The following is an 18,240-nucleotide window of genomic DNA, read 5'->3' on the forward strand; positions in this document are numbered from 1 at the left end:
CTGTGGGCCGAAGGGCCTGTTCCTGTGCTGCGCTGTTCTCGGCTCTGATAATATGAGATCTTAAGTGATGGGAGCAGAAGTCGGACATTCAGCCCATCAAGCCTACTCCGCCATTCAATCATGGCTTGATCTATCTCTCCCTCCTAACCCCATTCTCCGGCCTTCTCCCCACAACTGAATAAGGAGCAAGCCATTTAGAACGGAGACGAGGAAACACATTTTCTCACCGAGAGTTGTGAGTCTGTGGAATTCTCTGCCTCAGAGGGCGGTGGGGGCAGGTTCTCTGGATGCTTTCAAGAGAGAGTTAGATAGGGCTCTTAAAGATAGCGGAGTCAGGGGATATGGGGAGAAGGCAGGAACGGGGTACTGATTGTGGATGATCAGCCATGATCACATTGAATGGCGGTGCTGGCTCGAAGGGCCAAATGGCCTACTCCTGCACCTATTGTCTATTGTCACTCTGTGAAACGTCACCTACCCACGCTCTTCACAGATGCTGCATGACCCGCTGAGTAACTGCAATACATTTTTACAATATGTTAAGACTTTGCTTTGTGTTTTCTCCCCCCCTACCCCAACCCGCCGCTGCTGCTGGTGAAGGTGGAAGCCCTGAAGCTGGAGGTGTCGGAGCTGACGGCCAAAGCCACGGAGCTGGAACAGGAGAGCACCTTCCACAAGGAGGAGAAGGGGCAGCTGACTGAGACCATCGACGGCCTGAAGCAGTCCATCTCCGAGCTGCACGAGCAGAAGGAGAGGCTGCAGCTGACGGCCCAGGAGCAGGCGGGCAAGCTGGCCGGGCAGCTGGGCACCCTCAACACCGAGATCATGAAGGTGAACAGCTCGCTGGTGCAGAAGGAGCTGGAGCTCGAGGAGGAGAAGCAGCTGCGGCAGCAGGTGGCGGCAGAGTCGCAGAGCAGGCAGCAGGACGCGCAGCAGGCCGTCCACGAGCTGCGCTCCAAGCTGGAGAAGCTGGGCCAGGCGCTGCGGGCCAAGGAGGAGGCGCTGCACGGCTTTGAGCGGCAGCTGGAGGCAGAGCGGGAGAGCACGCTGCAGCAGATGAATGCCCTGAAGCGCGAGTCGGAGAGGATCTGCCACGAGAAGACGTCGGTGGTGACGCAGTACGAGCGGCTGAAGGCGGACAAGGAGAGCGAGATGGGGCGCCTGAACCAGCAGATCCAGGTTCTGGAGGGCACGCAGCTGGGCATCGAGCACCTGGAGAAGGAGCGCAACGAGCTGATGTACAAGGTGGAGATGCTGGACACTGAGGTGGCCGAGGTGACGTCCAAGAACCAGAGCCTGCAGTCGGCCTGCGACGCCCACACCCAGAGCCACTCGGCCGAGGTGGCGGCCCTCTGCCGGCGGCTGCAGGAGGCCGAGGCCGAGCTGGAGAGGCAGCGGGGCCAGGCGGCGGGGCTGGACGAGGCCCTGCGCGATATCCAGGCGCTGCGGGAGCAGCTGGCCGCCCTGCGCGGCCAACTGGACGGGCTGGAGAGCGAGAAGCAGCGGTGGGAGGAGAGGGGGGCGGCGGACGCCCAGGCGAGCAGCCGGCTGGCCCAGGAGCTGAAGGGGGCGACGGAGGAGCGGGAGCAGGCCCAAGCCCGGCTGCGGGAGCGGGAGGCGGCGGCCGTGGACGAGGGCAGGCAGTCGGAGGAGAAGGCCGGGGAGCTGCAGGCGCAGCTGTCCGCAGCCAGGGCGGCGCTGGAGGAGAGCGGCAAGGAGGGGGAGAGACTGCGCCTGCAGGAGGCCGCGTGGAAGGAGAAGATGGAGGCGGCGCGGAGCGAGGGGGCGGCGCTGGAGCGCATGGTGGAGGAGGCCAGGGAGAGGGGCCGGGCGGAGCTGGCGGAGGAGAAGGCCAGGAGGAGCGAGCTGGAAGCCCGGGCCAGGCAGCGGGAGGTGGAGGAGGAGGGCAGCGTGCGGCTGCCGCAGAGCGAGCTGGAGTTGATGCGGGAGAGGGCCGCGCTGGAGCCGCAGGCCCGGGCCGAGGCTGCCGGCTGGCAGGACAAGCTGGAGGCCGCCCAGCGGCTGTGGGAGGAAGAGTCGGCCCGGAACGCTGCCGTGCGGGAGCAGGAGAGGCAGGAGCTGGCCAGGGCGCGGGCCGAGAGCGAGGGGCTGTTGCGCTGCGGCACCAGGCGACTGGCCGAGCTGCAGGAGGCCAGGGACGCGGCGAGGGAGGCCCAGGAGGCCAGGGAGAGGCTGCAGGCTGAGCTCACGGCCTTTCAGGGCCGGCTGGAGGAGTTGAAGGGGGCGGAGAGCCAGCGGCTGTCCCGGGAGGAAGGCAAGAGGGAGGAGAAGGAGAGGGCGCTGGGCATGCTGCAGGAGCAAGTCAGCAGCCTGCAGAGCGAGCTGGCGTCGGCGCTGGCTGGCACCGCCCAGGTCAAAGCGCAGGAGGAGACTGCGAGGGAGCAGCTGCAGAAGCTGAAGGAGCAGTGGCGGGCGCAGGAAGTGGAGATGGGGAAGCTGCAGGCCCAGGCGCTGGCAGCCGAGGGGGAGCTGGGCGAGCGGATCGCAGGCCAGGACAGCGAGCTGACGCGCCACACTGGCCTGCTGGCCGACAGGGAGAGCCAGCTGCAGGAGCTGGGCTGCAAGCTCGCCGCCAGCGAGGAGCAGTGCCGCCGCCACGGGCAAGAGGCCGCCGCCGCCGCCGAAGAGCTGCGCTCCTCCCGCCACCTGTGCCAGGAGCGGGCGACGGATGCAGAGGCGCTGCGGGCGCAGCTGGGCGAGCTGCGGGGCAAATGTGACAGCCTGGCCCTGCGGGAGAGCGAGGCGGGGGAGCGCTTCACGGCACTGAAGGAGCAGCTGGGCAGCCTGCAGCGGGAGAGGGAGCGGCTGGCAGTGTTGCAGCAGGAGCTGCAGTCCTGGCAGGGCAAGTGTGCGGGGGAGCAGCAGGAGAGCGCCAGGCTGCGGGAGGAGCTAGCCGCAGCGGCGGAGAGCGGTTGCCGGCTGCAGGAGGCGCTGGAGAAGCAGCGGGAGGCGGCCGGGCTGCGGAGCGAGGAGCTGCGGGCGGAGAACGAGGCGCAGCGGCAGAGCGTAGAGAGCCTGCAGCAGCGGCAGACGGTGGAAGAGGAGCGCCAGTGCCGGTCGGACGAGGAGCTGGAGCGGCTGCGGGCAGAGCTGGCCACGGCCGAGGGGCAGTGGCGGGCCGAGGCGGAGCGGCTGAGGGAGGAGGCAGGGCAGCTGCCCGCTGCCCAGCAACAGTGCACGGAGCAGGCCCAGGAGGTGCAGCGGCTGCAGCAAGCCCTGGGCGAGGAGGCGGCCAAGGCCAGCGCCAGGCTGGAGGCCGAGCTGGCCCAGGCCCAGGAGGCCCACAGCCAGCAGCTGCAAGCCCTGACCTCCCACCACACGGAGGAGGAAGAGGCCGGCCGCCAGCGGGAGGAAGAGTCCCGGAGGAGGGTCGATGAGGTGAGCGGCAAGTACGAGAAGGCCAAGATCAAGTTAATGGACGATCGCCACAGGTTCCAGGAGGAACAACAGCAGCTCCACACACAGGTAACTCCCCGGCTGCTCAGCACTGCACCATGGAGCAGCGGTACAGTTTAGAGATACAGCGCGGAAATCTGCCCTTTGGCCCACCGAGTCCATGCTCACCTGAAATCACCCCGCACACAAGCGCTGTCCTACACGCACGCACACATACACACAAGCACACGCACACATACACGCACACATTCACACACGCGCACACACACACACTCACACACGCATGCGCGCACACACACTCACACACACACACGTGCACACACTCACTCAATCACTCACACGCGCGCGCACACATACACACACACTCACAATCACTCACACGCGCACACACTCACACACAATCACTCACGCGCACACACACACACATGCGCGCGCACACACTCACCCGCACGCACACACACACGTGCACACACTCACTCAATCACTCACACGCGCACATACACACACACACACACAATCACGCACGCACACTCACACACATACACTCACTCACTCACTCACACACACACACACATGTAGATAAAGTGCTGGAATAAATATATATATTTAGAGAAGAGAGAAAATATATATCACACACACGCGCACACACACATATATGTAGATAAAGTGCTGGAATAACTATATATATATATTTAGAGAGAGAAGAGGAAAAATATATATCACATGCACACACATGCACACACATACACACACACACATATATCAATGTACAATTTTACAGAAGCCAATGAACTACAAACCTGCACGTCTTTGCAGTGGGAGGAAACCGGAGCACCCGGAGAAAACCCACGCAGGTCACAGGGAGAACATGCAAACTCTGTACAGACAGCACCCGTAGTCAGGATGGAACCTGGGTCCCCTGCGCTGTGAGGCAGCGACTCTACCCGCTGCGCCACCGTGCTGTGCCTGCCCTGGAGGGACTGTTCTCTGGAAGTCGTTGATTCTGGTCACTTCATGAATGGGATTTATTTGGTGTGTTGCAGGTTGCAGATCTGAATCAGAAGCTGTCCCAGCACGATGTCACGGCTAAAACTAAGCTGCAGAAACTCGTGGTAAGTCCCTTGTACACTGCCGAGTCCTTTACACAGTGCACTACAGCCAGGTAAAAAAAAACCACACAAAATGCTGCAGTAACTCAGTCAATGAAAGTAAGCATGCAGGTACAGCAAGCAGTGAAGAAAGCAAATGGCATGTTGGCCTTCATAACAAGAGGAGTTGAGTATAGGAGCAAAGAGGTCCTTCTACAGTTGTACAGGGCCCTAGTGAGACCACACCTGGAGTATTGTGTGCAGTTTTGGTCCCCTAATTTGAGGATGGACATTCTTGCTATTGAGGGAGTGCAGCGTAGGTTCACGAAGTTAATTCCCCAGATGGCGGAACTGTCATATGCTGAGAGAATGGAGCGGCTGAGCTTGTATACTCTGAAGTTTAGAAGGATGAGAGGGCATCTTATTGAAACAGATAAGATTATTAAGGGTTTGGACACGCTAGAGGCAGGAAACATGTTCCTGATGTTGGGGGAGCCCAGTACCAGGGGCCACAGTTTAAGAATAAGGGGTAAGCCATTTAGAATGGAGATGAGGAAACACTTTTTCACACAGAGAGTTGTGAGTCTGTGGAATTCTCTGCCTCAGAGGGCGGTGGAGGCAGGTTCTCTGGATACTTTCAAGACAGAGCTAGATAGGGCTCTTAAAGATAGCGGAGTCAGGGGATATGGGGAGAAGGCAGGAACGGGGTACTGATTGGGGATGATCAGCCATGATCACATCGCTGGCTCGAAGGGCCGAATGACCTACTCCTGCACCTATTGTCTATTGACTTGCCGGCACCCGCCATAGCTGTAGCGTGTCGCGGGGTGACGCCTGTATGGTCGTGAGTAGTTGCCCAAAAATTCGTACCTTTTTCTGGTCGCTGCTAGATTTTCAACATGTTGGACATTTTCACCCACCTGCCGCTCACCCACTATGACGGGTGCCGGCAAGTTGCCGAAAAAATCGCTTAAGTGGGACAGGCCCTTTAAGTGTAGAAACAAGATTAAGTTGCCTGCTTTGAAAAACACATAGCAGTGTGAAAAGGATAATAATAATAATAAATTTTATTTATGGGCGCCTTTCAAGAGTCTCAAGGACACCGTACAAAAATTTAGCAAGTAGAGGAAAAACATGTAAGCGGAATGAAATAAATAGTGGAGACATGACTAGTACACAAATTAAAGACAGAAATTCAGTTCAAAACACAATATGAGGCAATTCAAGCACAGATGAAAAGGGAGGGGGACGTGGGGCTAAGGATAGGCAGAGGTGAAGAGATGGGTCTTGAGGCGGGACTGGAAGACGGTGAGGGACACGGAATTGCGGATCAGTTGGGGGAGGGAGTTCCAGAGCCTGGGAGCTGCCCTGGAGAAGGCTCTGTCCCCAAAACTGCGGAGGTTGGACTTGTAGATGGAGAGGAGACCGGCTGATGTGGATCTGAGGGACCGTGAGGGTTAGTAGGGGGAGAGGAGGTCAGTGAGATATGGGGGGGCCAGATGGTGGAGGGCTTTGTAGGTGAGGACCAGAATTATGTAGGTGATCCGGTGGGAGATGGGAAGCCAGTGAAGTTGTTTGAGGACTGGAGTGATGTGATGCCAGGATTTGGTGTGGGTGATGAGTCGGGCGGCTGCGTTCTGGACCAGTTGGAGTCGGTTGATGTAGGTGGAGCTGATGCCAAGGAGAAGTGAGTTGCAGTAGTCCAGTCGGGAGGAGATGAAGGCATGGATGAGTCTTTCAGCAGCGGGAGGTGTGAGGGAGGGTCTGATTTTGGCGATGTTGCGGTTTTGCGATATGGGGTCTTGTTTAATTTTAGTTTCGAGATACATCATGGAAAAAGGCCCTTCAGCTTACCAAGTCCACTCCGGCCATCGATTACTCGCTCACACTAGTTCCAGGTGCTTTTTTTACGGAGTCCAATTATCCTACAAACCCGCAGGTAGACAAAAAATGCTGGAGAAACTCAGCGGGTGAGGCAGCATCTGTGGAGAAAAGGAATAGGCGACGTTTCGAGTCGAGACCCTTCTTCAAACAAAACCATGGACTTGATGGGCCAAAAATGTGAACATTGACAGCAAGGCCAGCAGCATATTCAAGGACCAGTCTCACCTCCCCCGGTCACTCCCTCTTCTCCCCTCTCCCCTCAGGCAAGAGGTACAGAAGTGTGAAAACGAACGCACACCTCCAGATTCAGGGACAGTTTCTTCCCGGCTGTTATCAGGCAGCTGAACCGTCCTCTCACCAACCAGAGAGTGGTCCTGAACCACTATCTATCTCATTGGTGACCCTCGGACTATCTTTGATCGAACTTTACTGGCTTTACCTTGCTCTAAACATTATTTCTTTATCGTGTTTAAGAAAGAACTGCAGATGCTGGAAAAAAAATCGAAGGTAGACAAAAATGCTGGAGGAACTCAGCGGGTGAGGCAGCATCTATGGAGCGAAGGAATAGATGATGATTCGGGTCGAGATCCTTGGGTCTTGACCCCTAAAGCCCTGTCCCACGGTACGAGTTCATTCCAAGAGCTCTCCCACGTTTGAATAAAAATCAAACTCGTGGTAAGCATGGAGAATGAACGTAGCGGGTATGTCGGAGCTCGGGGACGTCTCTTAGCGCTAAACGGCAGGTACTCGGGAAGACTCGTGAAGATTTTTCAACATGGTGAAAAATGCCCACGAGAGCCCCGAGTACCGACGAATGGCTATTACCGTAAATCTCCGAATTCGAATCAGGAGAACTCTTGGAATGTACCGTGGGACAGGGCTTTGAGATGCTGCCTTGCCCATTCCCTTATCCTGTATCTGTACACTGTGGACGGCTCGATTGTATTCCTGTTTTGTCTTTCCACTGACTGGTTAGCACGCAACAACATTTTTTCACTGTACCCCCGGTACACGTGACCTTAAACCAAACTCAAAACATGCTGCTCAAGCCAAAAAAAAATGTGTTTGGTTATTGCAGGCTCGCGATAACGAAAAGCAGGAAAAGCTGGAGCAGCAGATGATGGAGTTGAACTCACAGCTGAAGGAGAAGGAGGAGGTGATGCAGCATGTCAAGGCCCAGGTTTGTGTCCTCTAAAGCATTTTATCGGGATGCATCACAGCATCACAGGTTTGGGAACAAGCTCCGTTCAAGACCCGCTAGAAATCGCAGAGAATTGTGAACGCAGCCCAGACCATCACGTACACAAACCAACCTCCCTTCCATCGACTCCATCTACACCTCACGCTGCCTCGGCAAGGCCAGCAGCATAATCAAGGACCACTCTCACCCCCGGCCACTCCCTCTTCTTCCCTCTCCCATCGGACAAGAGGTACAGAAGTGTGAAAACGCTCACCTCCAGATTCAGGAACAGTTTCTTCCCAGCTGTTATCAGGCAACTGAACCATCCTATCACCAATAGACAATAGGTGCAGGAGTAGGCCATTCAGCCCTTCAAGCCAGCACCGCCATTCAATGTGATCATGGCTGATCATCCCCAATCCCGTTCCTGCCTTCTCCCCATATCCCCTGACTCTGCCATCTTTAAGAGCCCTATCTAGCTCTCTCTTGAAAGTATCCAGAGAACCGGCCTCCACCGAGGCAGAGAATTCCACAGACTCACCACTCTGAGAGAAAAATTGTTTCCTCGTCTCTGTTCTAAATGGCTTACTCCTTATTCTTAATAATCTCAACAAGATGGCCGCCATTGCAACTGATCTTGTGTGTTGTGTCTGCTCACCTCCCCACCCCTACCCATCCCTACCCTTGGCTCCGTTCCTGCACACCCGTTGGCCGGCAGCTGGACAAGGCAAAGACTCACTACGACAGCAAGAAGCTGCTGAGTCTGGAGCTGGCGGAGAAGCTGGAGGCGCGCGAGAAGAGCGTGGCCTCGTTGGAGCAGCAGCTGGCCGCAGCCACGCAGGAGGGCGCAGAGATGCATGCGCAGTCCGAGCGGCTGCGGGCCGAGGCACAGCAGGCCGTCAAGGAGGCGAAGGAAGCCAACCAGAAGAGCGTGACCCTCTCCGCACAGGTGGGCCGCTGCTGCCGCCATCCACAGGCACGGTTTATTGTCACGGACAATGTTGATGCACTTCACAGTCAGCTTACGGTGGTGGTACAGTGTTGAAACAGGCCCAACATGTCCCATCCACACTAGCCCCACCTGCTCACACTTCCTCCATATCTCTCCAAACCTGTCCTATCCACGTAATCTGAGAGACATAGAAAATAGGTGCACAAGTAGGCCATTCGGCCCTTCGAGCCAGCACCGACATTCAATATGATCATGGCTGATCATTCAGTACCCCGTTCCTGCTTTCTCCCCATATCCCTTGATTCCCTTAGCCCTAAGAGCTAAATCTAATTCTTGAAAAGATCCAGTGACTTGGACTCCACTGCCTTCTGTGGCAGAGAATTCCACAGATTCACAACTCTCTGGGTGAAAAGGTTTTTCCTCGTCTCCAGTCAAAATGGCCGACCCCTTATTCTTAAACTGTGGCCCCTAGTTCTGCACTCCCCCAACATCGGGAACATGTTTCCTACCTCTAGCGTGTCCAATCCCTTGATAATCTTGTATGTTTCAATAAGATACCCTCTCATCCTTCTAAATCCTTCCAGAGTATACAAGCCCAGCCGCTCCATTCTATCAACAACCATCCCGGGAATTAACCCGGAGAACTCCCTCAATAGCAAGAATGTCCTTCCTCAAAGTTGGAGACCAAAACTGTACACAATACTCCAGGTGTGGTCTCACTAGGGCCCTGTACAACTGCAGAAGGACCTCTTTGCTCCTATACTCAACTCCTCTTGTTATCAAGGCCAACATGCCATTTACTTTCTTCACAGCCTGTTGTACCTGCATGCTTACTTTCAGAGACTGATGAACAAGGATCCCCAGATCCCATTGTATTTCCCCTTTTCCCAACTTGACACAACAGACAATAGGTGCAGGAGTAGGCCATTTGGCCCTTCGAGCCAGCACCGCCATTCAATGTGATCATGGCTGATCATCCCCAATCAGAACCCCGTTCCTGCCTTCTCCCCATATCCACTGACTCCGTTATTTTTAAGAGCCCTATCTAGCTCTTTCTTGACACCATTCAGATAATAATCTGCCTTCCTGATTTTGCCACCAAAGTGGATAACCTCACATTTATCCACATTAAACTGCATCTGCCATGCATCTGCCCACTCACCCAACCTGTCCAAGTCACCCTGCATCCTCATAGCATCCTCCTCACAGTTCACACTGCCACCCAGCTTTGTGTCAACTGCAAATTTGCTAATGTTACTTTGAATCCTTTCATCTAAATCATTGATGTGTGTGCGGTCCCAGCACCGAGCCTTGTGGTACCCCACTAGTCACTGCCTGCCATTCTGAAAGGGACCCGTTAATCCCTACTCTTTGTTTCCTGTCTGCCAACCAATTTTTCTATCCATGTCAGCACTCTACCCCCAATACCATGTGCCCTAATTTTGCCCACTAATCTCCTATGTGGGACCTTATCAAATTATTTCTGAAAGTCCAGGTACACTACATCCACTGGTTCTCCCTTGTCCATTTTCCTAGTTACAACGGGGGTATTGGGAGTATTTTTGGGCTTCCCATTCAAGGAAGGATGTGGAGGGCTCTGGAGAGGGTGCAGAGGTTTACCAGAATGATGCCTGGATTAGAGGGTTTCAGTGGCAGGGAGACACTTGTATTATTTTCTCTGGAACGCTGAAGGTTGTGGGGAGACCTGATAGAAACTTATAAAAAATGATGAGTAAGTTAGATAAGGTAGACAGTCAGAACCTTTTGCCCAGGATGGAAATATCGAATACTAGAGGGTAGACAAAAATGCTGGAGAAGCTCAGAGGGGTGAGGCAGCATCTATGGAGCGAAGGAAATAGGTGACGTTTCGGATCGAGACCCTTCTTCAGACTGATGTCGTGGAGGGGGGGGGGGGGGGGCGTGGGTGGCGGGAAGAAAGGTCTCGACCCGAAACGTCACCTATTCCTTCGAGAGATCTATCTCTCCTTCCTAACCCCATTCTCCCGGGAGAATTACAGAAAATAGGTGCAGGAGGAGGCCATTTAGCCCTTCGAGCCAGCACCGCCATTCATTGTGATCATGGCTGATCGCCCCTATCAATAACCCATGCCTGTTTTCTCCACATATCCCTTGACTCCACCAGCCCCTAGATCTCTATCTAACTCTCTTAAATCCACCCAGTGACTTGGCCTCCACTGCCCTCTGTGGCAGGGAATTCCATAAATTCACAACTCTCTGGGTGAAAAAGTTTTTTCTCACCTCAGTCTTAAATGGCCTCCCTTTTATTCTAAGACTATGGCCCCTGGTTCTGGACTCGCCCCACATTGGGAACATTTTTCCTGCATCTAGCTTGTCCAGTCCTTTTATAATTTTATATGTAAACGCAAGCATTTTTGTCTACCCCCTGATCTATCTCTCCTTCCTGACACCCCATTCTCCCGGGAGAATTACTATCCACTGAACACCTTCTAAAACTGCAGCGAGTGTTCGGCCGGGTGCCGTCGTGCCTTAACCCGCTCATTCCCGGGGTCATTGTCAGGTGGAGTACGCCGAGCGGCAGCTGCGGGAGGTGAACAAGTCGCAGGCGAGCGTGGTCATCACCAGGAGGTCGCGCAGCAACACCGACCAGGGCTCGGTGCAGGCGGGCGACTCCGAGGCCGAGTTCAGCAAGGACAGCATGGAGCTGAGTGACCTGGACGACTCGGCATTGGTGGCCTGGGACAGTACAGCAGCCAGGTAAAACAGTGTCAAAACGGTGAACAACTGCACGCACGCGGGTTAACGCCGAACACACACTTGCCTAGTTTACTGGGAATAACAAATCATTTATTCTACATTTATTGCCATCGTTGCATTTAGTGACAGGCGAGATGCAAGAAAAATGTTCCCCATTGTAGACACTGAGTGCTGGAGTAACTCAGCGGGCAGGCACCGTCTCTGGAGAGAAGGAATGGGTGACGTTTCAATAGACAATAGGTGCAGGAGTGGGCTGTTCGGCCCTTTGAGCCAGCACCGCCATTCAATGTGATCATGGCTGATCATCCCCAATCAGTACCCCGTTCCTGCCTTCTCCCCATATCCCCTGACTCCGCTATCTTTAAGAGCCCTATCTAGCTCTCTTGAAAGTATCCAGAGAACCGGCCTCCCCATATCCCTTGATTTCCTTAGCCCTAAGAGCTAAATCTAACTCTCTTGAAAACATCCAGTGAATTGGCCTCCACCGCCCTCTGAGGCAGAGAATTCCACAGACTCACAACTCTCTGTGAGAAAAAGTGTTTCCTCGTCTCCGTTCTAAATGGCTTACCCCTTATTCTTAAACTGTGGCCCCTGGTTCTGGACTCCCCCAACATCGGGAACATGTTTCCTGCCTCTAGCGTGATCAAACCCTTAATAATCTTAGAATTTTCAATAAGATTCCCTCTCATCCTAAACTCCAGAGTATACAAGCCCAGCCGCTCCATTCTCTCAGCATATGACAGTCCCGCCATCCCGGGAATTAACCTTGTAAACCTACGCTGCACTCCCTCAATAGCAAGAACGTCCTTCCTCAAATTAGGGGACCAAAACTGCACAGAATACTCCAGGTGTGGTCTCACTAGGGCCCTGTACGACTGCAGAAGGACCTCTTTACTCCTATACTCAACATGCCATTCACTTTCTTCACGGCCTGCTGTACCTGCTTGCTTATTTGCATAGGCTAGGTGAAAACGAGTTGCAGACAATGAGACTCAACAGGACTCAACAGGTCAACAATGAAACTAGTGCTACAAGGAGGGTGGGGGAGGTGCAGAGAGAGAGGGGATGCAAGGGTTACTAAAAGTTATGGAAATCAATAATTATATGGCAGGGCTGTAAGCTGCCCAAGCGAAATATGAGGTGCTGTTCCTCCAATTTGCATTTTCCCTCAGACAATGGAGGAGGCTCAGGACAGAAAGGTTGGCATGGGAATGGGAGGGGGAGGTAATGTGTTTGCCACCGTCTATCTCTCTCCTCCCCCTCTCCCCTGACTCTCAGTCTGAAGAAGGATCTTGACCCGAAACGCCACCCATTCCTTCTCTCCAGAGATGCTGCCTGACCCGGGTCTGCAGAAGCTGGTTTGTGCAGCCATTTTGTTTATCTGGGTTTCTGTGTCAAGATCCTCAAACTCACGTGGGTTTTGTCTGGCCATGGTGTGGAGGTGGAGAAGCAGAACAGTATCCTGTACAAACACACAGGAGTTAATGTTGGTTTATCATTGTTGCATGTAGATATAGTCATATGTACATGTTTGTCATGTACATCAATGATCTGGATGAAGGTGTGGTAAATTGGATTAGTAAGTATGCAGATGATACTAAGATAGGTGGTGTTGTGGATAATGAAGTAGATTTCCAAAGTCTACAGATTGATTTAGGCCATTTGGAAGAATGGGCTGAAAGATGGCAGATGGAGTTTAATGCTGATAAGTGCGAGGTGCTACACCTTGGCAGGACAAATCAAAATAGGATGTACATGGTAAATGGTAGCAAATTGAGGAATGCACAGAGGGATCTAGGAATAACTGTGCATAGTTCCTTGAAGGTGGAATCTCATGTAGATAGGGTGGTAAAGAAAGCTTTTCGTGCGCTAGCCTTTATAAATCAGAGCATTGAGTAGAAGTTGGGATGTAATGTTAAAATTGTACAAGGCATTGGTGAGACCAATTCTGGAGTATGGTGTACAATTTTGGTCGCCTAATTATAGGAAGGATGTCAACAAAATAGAGAGAGTACAGAGGAGATTTATTAGAATGTTGCCTGGGTTTCAGCAACTAAGTTACAGAGAAAGGTTGAACAAAATATGTCTTTATTCTTTGGAGCGCAGAAGGTTAAGGGGGGACTTGATAGAGGTCTTTAAAATGATGAGAGGGATAGACAGAGTTGATGTGGACAAGCTTTTCCCATTGAGAGTAGGGAAGATTCAAACAAGAGGACATGACTTCAGAATTAAGGGACAGAATTTTAGGGGTAACAAGAGGGGGAACTTCTTTACTCAGAGAGTGGTAGCTGTGTGGAATGAGCTTCCAGTGGAAGTGGTGGAGGCAGGTTTGATTTTATCATTTAAAAATAAATTGGATAGGTATATGGATGGGAAAGGAATGGAGGGTTATGGTCTGAGTGCAGGTAGATGGGACTTAGGGAAAATAAGTGTTTGGCACGGACTTGTAGGGCCGAGATGGCCTGTTTCCGTGCTGTAATTGTTATATGGTTATATGTTATAAGCTTTTAGTTTAGTTTAGAGATACAGCGTGGAAACAGGCCCTTCAGCCCACCGAGTCCACGCCGACCAGCGATCCCCGCACATTAACACTACCCTACACACACTAGAGAACATTTGCACTTGTACCAAGCCAATTAACCTACAAACATGCACGTCTTTGGAGTGTGGGAGGAAACAGAAGATCTCGTAGCAAACCCACACAGGTCACGGGGAGAACGTACAAACTCCGTACAGACAGCACCCATAGTCAGGATCGAACCCGGGTCTCTGGCGCCATGAGGCAGCAACTCTACCGCTGTGCCACCGTGCCAGTCAAATCCTACTATACGTGGAAACAATTGTTTAAGAAAGAACTGCAGATGCTGGAAGAATCGAAGGTAGACAAAAATGCTGGAGAAACTCAGCGGGTGAAGCAGCATCTATGGAGCGAAGGAATAGGTGACGTTTCGGGTCGAGACCCTTCTTCAGACTGATTTACAAGTTCACGTTCTAGGAGCAGAGTTAGGCCATTCGGCCCATCGAGTCTACTCCACCTTTCAATCTGTGGCTGATCTCTGCCTCCTAATCCCATTTTCCCGCCTTCTCCCCCTAAACCCTTCTAATACTTCTAATCAAGAATTTATACCAAATTGCTGGAGAAACTCAGCGGGTCAGGCAGCATCTGCGGAGAAAAAAGGATGGGTGACGTTTCGGGTGGGAACCCTTCTTCAGACTGTGAAAGTAGAGGGGTGGGAACGAGAGGTAGGAAAAGGCCGGAACAAATCAGGGGCCGGTAACAGAAAACCGAGGGAGGGTGGAGCCCACAATGATCCATTGTTGACTGGGGAAGAGGTGATAATGAAGGGAATAGTGGAACTAGTAGGACACCTTGGGTGGGGAAGGGGGGAGGGGGGGAAGGAATGCAGGGGGTACTTGAAGTCAATGTTCCTTCCCAGGTAGACAAAAATGCTAGAGAAACTCAGCGGGTGAGGCAGCATCTATGGAGCGAAGGAATAGGTCTCGACCCGAAAGGTCACCTATTCCTACGCTCCATAGATGCTGCCTCACCCACTGAGTTTCTCCAGCAATGGAAAATACACAATAGGTGCAGGAGTAGGCCATTCGGCCCTTTGAGGCAGCACCGCCATTCATTGTGATCATGGCTGATCATCCCCAATCAGTACCCCGTTCCTGCCTTCTCCCCATATCCCCTGACTCCGCTATCTTTAAGAGCCCTATCTAGCTCTCTCTTGAAATTATCCAGAGAACCGGAAAAGACAATAGACAATATTTTTAAACTAAACTTAACTGTGTCGATCTCTCATTCACACCAATCCTACATTAATGCCTTTGTTATTCTTGCCACATTCCCATCAACTCCCACAGATCTTATCTCCTCACTCACACACCAAGGGAAATGTACACTGACCAGCTTGCCTCTGGGATATGGGAGAGGAAACTGGAGAAATCTCTCTCTGATCACAAACTACATGCAGACAAAGCCGCCAGTTGGGATCGAACCTGGATCGCAGTGAGGCATTTTTGTCCACCGTCGATTTTTCCAGCATCTGCAGTTCTTTCTTAAATATTCCCCTCCCATCCACTTTCAGTCTGAAGAAGGGTTCCGACCTGAAACGTCACCCGTCCATGTTCTCCGCAGATGCTGCCTTAGCGGTCGTCGGGATGGAATGCCGGGTCTCTGGCGCTATGAGGCAGCAACTCGAATGTGTGGCGGCCATTTTAAAAACACCCAGTGTCTTGGCCAAGATGGCCATTCGAGTCCAGGCAGCGGGCAGTCGACAGCCGCAGCAGGATCGACTGCCTGCCCCCTTCTCCGGGCCTACTCCACGGGGACTTTGAAGGCCTTCCGTGAACGCTGGTCGCCGCTGGAGTGTTCTGTTGATAAAGTTGGCGTTATATTAATTTGATGATGGTTTGTTTGTAAAACTGTCAACATCGGCAGTCTTTGATTGTGCTCATTTGTATGATTATTTTTATTTTTTGAATAAAAGTATTTGTATCATAAAAAAACAAATAAATTAAATAAATAAGTGTGTTGGCCTCCTGCGGCAACGAACGTGACTTACTTCCCCGTCTTCCTGCAGGAGGGGCAAGGCCGGCTACAAGACCCCCGAGGTGAAGAGGAGCGACTCTGTGGTGGTGCAGAAGCTGCAGGGGAAAATGGAGTCACTGGAGTCACTGTACTTCACGCCACTGCCCCAGCACAGCCACTCCAACATGGACACCAGCCTGGGCTCCCTAGGGTCGCTGTGCCTCGACTCGGCCAAGAAGACCCGCTCGGGACGCAAACGTACCACCCAGGTCATCAACATCCTCATGACCAAGGTAGGGGGCAGCTCTCCCTCCCTCCCTCCCCCCCTCTCTCTCCCTCCCTCCCTCTCCCCCTCCCTCCCTCCCTCCCTCTCTCCCTCCCTCCCTCTCTCCCCCTCCCTCCCTCTCTCCCCCTCCCGGGGAAGGTGTACGGAGCGAGCGGCCACAGCTGGCAGCCAGCGGGAGGCACGGACTATCACAACATTGAAGAGACACTCAGAGTCATACAGTGTGGAAACAGGCCCAACTCGCCCCCACCGGCCAACATGTCCCAGCTGCACTAGTCCCACCTGCCTGCGCTTGGGCCATATCCCATAAGAGCTAGATATGACTCTTAAAGATACTGGAGTCGGGGGATATGGGGAGAAGGCAGGAACGGGGTACTGATTGTGGATGATCAGCCACGATCACATTGAATGGCGGTGCTGGCTTGAAGGGCCGAATGGCCTACTCCTGCACCTATTGTCTAGTGTCTATCCATGTACCTGTCTAACTGATTTTTTAAACATTGGGGTAGTCCCAGCCTCAACTACCTCCTTTGGCAGCTCGTTCCATACACCCACTATGTGAAAAAGTTACCCCTCAGATTCCTATCAAATCTTTTCCCCTTCTCCTTGAACCTATGTTCTCTGGTCCTCGATTCCCCACTCTGGGCAAGAGATTCTGTGCGTCTACCCGATCTAGTCCTCTCCTGATTTTATACACCTCTCTAAGATCCCCCCTCATCCTCCTGCACTCCATGGAATAGAGACCCAGCCTACTCAACCTCTCCCTATAGCTCACACCCGCTAGTCTTGGCAACATCCTTGTAAATCTTCTCTGAACCCTTTCAAGTTTGACAATATCTTTCCTATAACATGGTGCCCAGAACTGAACACAATACTCCAAATGCGGTCTGACCAACGTCTTGTACAACAACTGCAACATGACCTCCCAACTTCTGTACCTTGGGACAGATACATGGATAGGACAGGTTTACCAGGACTCAAAATGCTGGAGTAATTCAGCAGGACAGGCAGCATCTCTGGAGAGAAGGAATGGGTGACGTTTCTGGTCGAAACCCTTCTTCAGAGGGATACAGACCAAACGCAGGCGCGTGGGTGGGGCATCTTGGTCGGCATGGGCAAGTTGGGCCGAAGGGCCTGTTTCCCTGCTATGTGACTCTGATCACAGAGGGGCGAGAACCAGCTGGGACATGACCCCTCACTGGAGACCCTCGGACTATCCTTGATCGGACTTTACTGGCTTTACCTTGCACTAAACGTTATTCCCTTGTCGTGTATCAACACTGTAAATGGCTCGATTGTCTTTCCGCTGACTGGTTCAGTCATAAGGTCATGGGTGACAGGAGCAGAATTAGGCCATTCGGCCCATCGAGTCCCCTCCGCCATTCAATTATGGCCGATCCCTGCCTCCTAACCCCACTTTCCTGCCTTCTCCCCATATCCCTTGACACCCGTTCTAATCAAGAATCTATCTATCTCTGCTTAAAAATACCCAGTGACTTGGCCTCCACAGTCTTCTATGGCAATGAGTTCCACAGATTCACCACCCTATGACTAAAGAAGTTCCTCCTCCTCGCCTCCTTCCTAAAGGAACATCCTTTAATTCTGAGGCTGCCAGGAGTGGTAGCTTTGAGGCAGGGACTATCACAACATTTTATTTAGTGACATAGCGCAACAGATCCTTCGGCCCACCGAGTCCACGCCGACCAGCGATCCCCGCACGCTAACACTGTCCTACACACTAGAAACAATTTACAATTTTACCAAACCCGCACGCCTCTGGAGTGTGGGAGGGAACCGGAGCACCCAGAGAAAACCCATGCAGGTCACGGGGGAGAACGTACAAACTCCGTACAGGCGGGATGGAACCCGGGTCTTCGGTGCTGTGAGGCAGCAGCTCTACCCGCTGCGCCACCATGCCTCTCTGTGCCGTCGCTGCTGGCCGTTTTGAGTCGCTGAACCAGGCCGTGATACACACCAGTCGGTGGTGTGGTCCCCGTGTGACTTCACCCTGCAGTTTGTCAGCCATGTCACAGAAGTGTACGGCACTGAAGAAGGCCCTTCGGCCCACCTTGCCCTTCTTGCCCACTTAATATGCTCTACACCTGCAGACGTTCAAGAGTGTTTGCATACTGGCATAAAAGAGTCCAGCACAGGAACACAAAG

General features: G+C 53.0%; 1 protein-coding gene across 1 annotated transcript in view; it reads left to right on the forward strand.

The window, feature by feature from the left end:
- The window catches only part of numa1 (nuclear mitotic apparatus protein 1), a 98,766-nt gene that overhangs the window by 66,743 nt on the left and 13,783 nt on the right, over nucleotides 1-18,240 (forward strand). Inside the window, exons 16-21 of the mRNA XM_033023398.1 lie at nucleotides 601-3,486; nucleotides 4,461-4,529; nucleotides 7,468-7,569; nucleotides 8,288-8,518; nucleotides 11,061-11,257; nucleotides 15,844-16,106. Of these exons, the coding sequence (XP_032879289.1) occupies nucleotides 601-3,486; nucleotides 4,461-4,529; nucleotides 7,468-7,569; nucleotides 8,288-8,518; nucleotides 11,061-11,257; nucleotides 15,844-16,106 (3,748 nt within the window). The remainder of the gene's footprint in view (nucleotides 1-600; nucleotides 3,487-4,460; nucleotides 4,530-7,467; nucleotides 7,570-8,287; nucleotides 8,519-11,060; nucleotides 11,258-15,843; nucleotides 16,107-18,240) is intronic.

Source organism: Amblyraja radiata, chromosome 6 (assembly GCF_010909765.2).
Source record: "Amblyraja radiata isolate CabotCenter1 chromosome 6, sAmbRad1.1.pri, whole genome shotgun sequence".
Classification (NCBI taxonomy): Eukaryota; Metazoa; Chordata; class Chondrichthyes; order Rajiformes; family Rajidae; genus Amblyraja; species Amblyraja radiata.